Source organism: Herpailurus yagouaroundi, unplaced genomic scaffold (assembly GCF_014898765.1).
Source record: "Herpailurus yagouaroundi ecotype Mexico unplaced genomic scaffold, PumYag 207, whole genome shotgun sequence".
Classification (NCBI taxonomy): domain Eukaryota; kingdom Metazoa; phylum Chordata; class Mammalia; order Carnivora; family Felidae; genus Herpailurus; species Herpailurus yagouaroundi.
The window spans coordinates 1226253-1232822 of record NW_024412438.1 but is presented as its reverse complement, the minus strand read 5'-3'; the positions used below and the strand labels follow the sequence as shown (position 1 = coordinate 1232822).

The window sequence follows — 6570 nt, the reverse complement described above, 5'->3', positions numbered from 1 at the left end:
CTCACACCAGGAGGCCGTCGGTGCGCTCCCGCGGCCCCTCGGCGCAGTCGGCGGGCTCCGCGCTCTTGACCTTGACGTAGACCGGGGAGGGGCCCGCTTCGCAGGCGGCGGCGGCGGCGGCGCAGGGCGCCAGGGCCACGTCCTCGGGGCCGCCGCAGGGCGGGGGCGCGTACTTGCGGCGCAGGGAGCGGCTGACGGTCTGCGTCGGGTACCCCAGCAGGTGGGTGACGCTGCGGCCGCGCCCGCCGGCCTTGCACCCGGGCGCCTCGGCGTCCTCTCTGTGGAAACAACAGGCGGGCGGGTGAGCGGGCTCCTCCGGGCGCGGCGTGGGCACGGCCTGGCCGGAGCGGGGGCCGCCGGCAGCCTCTCGGCCCCGCGCCGCCCTCCACCGGCGCCTCGCCTCTCCCTCGGCCTCCGCCTGCTCTCCTCTGCCTCCTCCTGGCCGGCGACCCCACGCCGCACACGGGGCCGGTCCGCGAGCGTCCGCCAGCCCCCGGCGGGCAGCCCCACGGGCGCCCCCCGGCCCCTTCCGACGTGCGCACCCGTCCCCGAGACGGGGAGGGAGGCTCGGAGGCCCGGGAGGAGCCGCCTTCCCTGTCCTTCGCTTTCCTTAGCTAACACCAGCCTCGCCCTCGCCTTCTCCTCTCCTCACCTCTGCCCCTCGACCTCCTTCTCCACCTTTGCCTCCTTCCCCGGGGCTTTGCAGTCATTAGCACTCCTAGGCTTGTTCTGTTTTTATTTCTAGTCGGTTTCTAATGTACCTTATTAGCACTATCCTTACTATTGACTCTTCTTAAATAAGCATGTCCAGAGTTGTCACCGGCGTGAAACAGGGCAAACACGGGGGGGGGGGGGGAAAAAAAATACGGTCCCTGCCCTCCAGGAGCTTACAGTCTAGACAAGATGCACAGAGAGGTGCATAGACAGGAGGGAAACGGAGGGCAGGGGAGCAGAGGTGAAGACTGGCGCGGGACGGGGAGAGAGGAGCCACGGCGGGTGGCAGGTCGACATGCTGCGGTCCCCGGCACTCCTGGCGATGGCCGGCAGGGTGGGGGTGGGGGTCCCGGCCGGCCCGGTGGCAGGCAGGGGTGAGGAGGGGCAGGGCGCCGGTCCCCTGCCGCTCGGCAGCATGCAGCATGCATCAGGTTTTACCTGATCTCACTAGCCAAGTCGCCGCAGGCCCCTCCGCCGACCCCGCCGCCGCCGTTGCTGTAGCCGAAGGCACCGCGGGAGCCGCCGGCCCCGGCGCCCCCGCAGCAGCAGCAGACGAGCCCCCAGATGCCCACCAGCAGACAGCCCAGCATGAGCAGGGAGCCCAGCACTGCGCCTATGATCATGCCTATGCGCCGGGAGTCTGTGGAGACAAGTAAAGACAGTCAGGCTTCCTGCAGCCCGGCAGGTGCCTCCTAACCAGGAAGTGTGGGGCCGGCCCTCTGTGGGGAAGAGAGCGAGGGTCCCAGCGGGTGTCGGGTGTCGGGGCCCCGGGACACCCAGTGAGGAAGGATGAGGAGATGCCTGTGTCCCCCGCGGCTTCCCGGCCCTGATGGAAATGGGAAGGCAGAGCAGACAGCCCAGGCTCCTCCAATCCCGCCCTCCCCGCCCCAGGGCCCCCAGGGCCGCTGCCCCTGCACCCACCTGAGACCTTCACCTCCACCACGCACACACTGTAGCCCACGTGGTTGGCCACCGTGCACTGATAGAGCCCGTCATCCTCCCGGGAGATGTCCTTCAGCACCAGGTCACCGTTGTTCAGGCCTGAAACTGAAAAAGCACCACAGGGCTGTGGCGAGGCCCCGGGGGCCACCCCAGCCTAGACCACTGCCGGTGGGGAGGGAAGGAGAGAAGGCGGATGCACCCGCGCGCGCCCGCACACACGCGCGCGCGCACACACACACACACACACACACACACACACCGGCCTGGCTCTGTCTGTGTGTCCCCCCCCCAAGGTCCCGCTGTTCGCTCAGACCCACCTTGGTTCAGGGAGCTGTGGAAGGACTCCTGGTAGGAGAGCTCCGAGTGGAAGCTGTGCTGCGAGTGGTAGGAACCGGCGCGGTAGGGGTGGGTGTGCCCGCTGATCTTGGCCCACTTGTAGGAGAGGGGCGGGGTGCCTCCGTTGGCAAAGCACTTGAGCACCACGTCGTTGCCGTGGGTCATGTGGCCCTCAGACCAGCACAGGGGCACCGCGGGCCGCGCTGTGGGGAACCGGGCAGGTGTGAGCCGGGGCCCGGCCCAGGGGCTCTGGAGCCTGGGGGGGGGGGGGGGAGTAGGGGGCGCCCGGAGGAGTCCGGCCATACCTTGGACAGTGACGATGACCTTCCGGCTGGCCATGGTGGTCTTCTTCACCCGACACTCGTAGGTGGCCGTGTCAGACACCTGCAGGTTCATGAGGTTGATGGAGGCATCATACTGGCTGGGGTCTGAGGCTGCAAAGCGGACCCTCTGCTGCAGGTGGGGAAGGTTGCCATGATTGATCCTCTTGTCCTGGTAACTAAGGAACTGGGAAGAAAGAGAGGAAACGGAAGTGGTGAGCCAGGCACGGCCCAGGAGGGCCACGTGGCTCGGTGGCCTCGGGCATTTCACCAAACTTCTCCCCGACTCCGCTTTCTCTGCTGAAAGATGCTGACGATGATACCTGACCCATTAACCTCCCAGTGAATGTGCGAGAGCAGAGGAGATCAGGCGCTTTCCAAAGCGTGGAAAAGTGTCGGGTCAGGCTGGGACCGTCCTGAGGCCTCCCCTGCCCTCCGGAGCAGGTGGGAGAAAGCCAACTAATGGTGATTTGTGATTACAGAGCCCGCGGGCCTGTCGCCTCATCCCTGGAGAGGCCACTGGGGACGTTCAAGGTCTTCATTTCCTCCTCTGCCCTCCTTTTGCCCTCAGGCTGGCCTACAGGTGGGGCAAGGGGAACCCTAAGCCCAGCACTCACCACATTCTCCCGGTGTGAGGGGTCTGAATTGACCTGCATCCACTCGATGTCCAGCCCATTGGGACCATAGTCCTCAGGGTCCAGGATGTAGGGGCAGCCCAGCCTCACATTATCACCTTCTGCCAGGTACAGGATCTCCTGGCCATCCCCGTTGATCCGCACGGCAGACAGCAGTGCTAAGGGAGGGGCAGGGCAGGTGGGGGGAGGGGGGAGAGAAGACCAGGGGGCGGGGGCAGTCAGCTTCTGCCCCTCTCTCCGCCATCCTGCATGGAACTGCCTGGGGAGGAGTGGCTGCTGTGTGCGTGTGCGTGTGTGTGTGTGTGTGTGTGTGTGTAAGCACGCGAAGCGACCAGAGTTGAACGCTCCGATGGAAAATCCTGGCTCATTAAAAGATGCCTTTTTCTGGGCCAAGAGAGTGTTCCCGCGTGGAGACCGGAGGGTGGATGCCATGGCCGCTGGGGTCCCTTTCCAGCCCAAGGAGTCGAAGACTTGACATGATTGCAGGTGTCTCTGCGTATGACACCTGCGTGTCTGTGGCTGTACCCTTGGGTGTGACCACGTGTGACTGGCTGTGTCAGGGCGCTGAGTGATCGCTCGTGCCTGTGCGCGATGGCAGGCAGCTGGGACCGGGAGCCTGGCTGCGTGGGTCTGGCGCTGCTCGTGGCCTGGGCCTGGGAATATGGCCACATGCATCCGTAGGACAGTCTGAGCCTTGTGTGATGACACATGGCATTGTGGATTTTGTGTCCGTCCCCCTGTGCCATCGAATGGCTCAGGCACAGCCGCCCACACATGCTGGCTCCAGTTGGGGCCCCTCCCACTGCTCACAGCCCTGGTTCCACTGAGTCAGCCCCGCTGAGAAGCCAAGATCTGGAAGCTCAGGACCCAGCTCCTTGCCCTCCCTCCCCTGGAGCCCCAGGCAAGGACTAGCCCCAACCGGTTGGACCCAGAGAGGAATACGGAGTGTGGGGAGTGGGGGGGGGGGGGGGGCCCCCCCGAACCTTGGCAGGCAGGACAGGCAGGCTCCACCCCCCAGGCTCCTGCAGCCCTCCCTGCCCAGGCCCCTGGCCCGGCCTGGCTCACGCTCCGGCCCACCAGACAGCCAGCAAATCCCCGGAGTCCCAGCCCTGGTCTCGGCAACTCCCGCTCTGCCCTTCTCCGGATCTCTCGGGGCCCGCGTCTCTGTTAGAGTGTCTCACACACCTCCGGTTTCACACGGTCACCGCCCCACATCGCCACACTTAACAGACCTTCAAAACGCAGACACATCTCTATGCAGGTCCCACTTTGCTACCCACACAGGCACCCGTCAGATCCAGACAGACACGCGTCTGCACGCACAGTGCGCGTTCATCTGGAAGGCATGCATCCCTGCCCACGGCGCCCTCCCCGTGCGCATCCGCTCAACACTACACGTCCCTGCAGAAGCTTGGTTCGCTTCCAGAGGGCCAGCAGGGGCCTTTTTAACACCCCCAGACACCTCAGGCATCCCCCGCCCCCCGCCCCGCCCCCAACCCTGGCAGGGACAGCAGCCCTAACCCCACAGGCTCCAGGGTGACCCAGAGCAGGCGGGCGGCCACGGGCACTAGCGGATCGTGAGGACACCTCCTCCAGCCCCGGGCCAAGGGAGATGTGATCAGCTCTCCCAAGATAAGGATCCTGGCACTGACTGCCAGCTCCTGGGGCGCCAGGAGGCACACCAGCGATGAGCCAGAGCCCAGAGAGCAGAGGCTCCACCCTGGGAAGGGCTGCCGGGAGGGCTGTCCCCATACCCAGGGGGCTGGCCCAGCAGCCCAGCAGGAGGGTAGATCTGTAGGGGAGGGGGCTGGGGAAGGAGGGGACAGGCTGAATGAGAGCGCCTCCACCCTGCACTAGGCAGTGTCTTCCCCTGTCCCGGGCCAGGGAGCCTCACCCTAGCCTTTCCGTCTCTCCAGAAGCCTCTCGACCTCCGCCCTGTCCGCGGGGCTCCAGCCTTTCCACACCCCTCACTCCTCGCTGTCTCACCTTGGTCCCTCCTGCTCCTGTACTGAGGAAGTCTTGCAGGGAGCATGAGACAAGAGAGGGAAGAGAGCCAAGGAGAGAGAGCTGGACAGGAGTCCCTGGAGAGAAGGAGGGAGGAAGGGGGCCAAGGCGACGCAGTGGGCCCCCTCCCCTCCCCCCGCCAAAGCACCAGGGACTGTGCGCCCCCTGTGGGCGTCCTTGGTGCGTTTCCCAGCTGCCTGCACAGCTCCTAACCCTCCCTCTGGAGGTGACAGAGCAGAGAGAGGGTGTTGGAGCATAGACACACAGAGCGCCGGTCTGTCCTGCCACGCCCACGCCCCACACCACACACATGGACGTGTCCCGGGTCCCCAGACCACAGCTGGAGCTTCGTGAGGGGACCCTGCTGTCACCCTGCCAGTAATGCAGTCTCTCTCTCTCTCCCTCTGTCTCTCTCTCTCTCTCTCTCTCACACACATACACACACACACACACGTGTGCACGAAGGCTGAAAATGCTCCCCAAGTTCCTCCCACAAACCCGCTCCTGCGAACCCAGACCCCAGGAGGGTCTCAGCCATTTCCAGCGATGCCCACACACAGGGGCTCCTGCTGGGACTTGCCCCAACAGGGGCAGGGGGCCACAGCATCAACCTCTGAGCCCTGCTCTCGAGGTGTGCCCCCTCGGGGTGAGGGGGCTCTGGGAGGCGCCATCCCCACCACCCATCTCATCCTGGGGGGTGGCGCTACCCTGGAGCTCTCAGAGCACAGTCCGTCTCCTAGGGGGCGCCGTCTCCTCTCAAAGCAACTCCCTGCCCTTGGCTCTAGCCTGGGGGTGGGAGTGGGTCCTCCCCGGGGGAACAGCACACAGAGAGGAAAAGGGGCCTTTCCGGGGAGAGCCTCCCCGGCGACGCCAGCCTCGCCGTGCGCCTGACACCCTGCCTCACCCCCAGATCCCCAGGCAAGCTCTCCAGGCAAGCCCTGCTCTCCGTGCACAGCGTGTGCGTGCACGTCCGAGCCCCACACGGCTCACAGGCACCGCGAAGATCCATCAAGGCCTGTGCCCCAGACCCTCGGGCACGGGGCCGTCTTGGCCATATCCCCAGCCAGCTGGCAGCAGGGCCTCGGACCACCTCGGAGGCGCCTCTGCGGGCCCGTTGTGGTCCCTTTCCCTGCCCTCCTGGCATCGCGTGGGTGTCCCTGCCGGATGCCCAGCCCCATACCTGGGCTCAGGCACACGAGCAGAAGGTGGAACGCTCCTCGGACTGCCATGTCTCTAGGCTTGGTGTTTCCTCCGCTTGGGCTGGGTGTCCCTGGGGCCAGCGGTGGTGGGTGTGTGGGGACAGGTGGAGGGAGGGGGAGCGGAGGGCCCAGACACTGCCCGGGGTGGCAGGAAGGTGCAGTGAGTGCCGGGGCCACAGCCGGAGTTATTTCTATAGGAGGGAGGGGGCCCGGTCCCCGCCTTGGGGAGGAGCCCCGGGAGCCTTAATTATCGGGGTGACAGAGCGGCCTACCCAGGTATTACCCAGCCCTCACCCAAGCTCTTCCCTCTCCCGAGAGTGGCAAAGGGAGGCCGGCGGGACTTGTAATTAGGCACCTGTTAAGCTTCCACTTCCTCCTGGCCCCATGCTCGGGGTAACAACAGTCGCCTGGTTCTACAGC

At 65.8% G+C, this 6570-nt stretch overlaps 1 protein-coding gene across 2 annotated transcripts; it reads right to left on the bottom strand.

The window, feature by feature from the left end:
* Position 1: 1 nt before the first annotated feature.
* VSIG8 (V-set and immunoglobulin domain containing 8) lies at positions 2-6299 on the bottom strand. 2 transcript variants are annotated; one of them, XM_040452472.1, is made up of 7 exons: positions 6132-6299; positions 2930-3105; positions 2298-2499; positions 1974-2195; positions 1636-1761; positions 1153-1354; positions 2-278 (listed from the first exon to the last, which is right to left on the bottom strand). In XM_040452472.1, the coding sequence occupies exons 1-7, from the start codon at positions 6178-6180 to the stop codon at positions 2-4; spliced, it is 1254 nt and encodes a 417-aa protein (XP_040308406.1). In that variant the 5' UTR covers positions 6181-6299. The 2 variants fall into 2 exon arrangements, with proteins under 2 accessions (XP_040308406.1, XP_040308407.1); XM_040452473.1 differs by lacking the exon at positions 6132-6299 and adding an exon at positions 4934-5012.
* Positions 6300-6570: the final 271 nt, after the last annotated feature.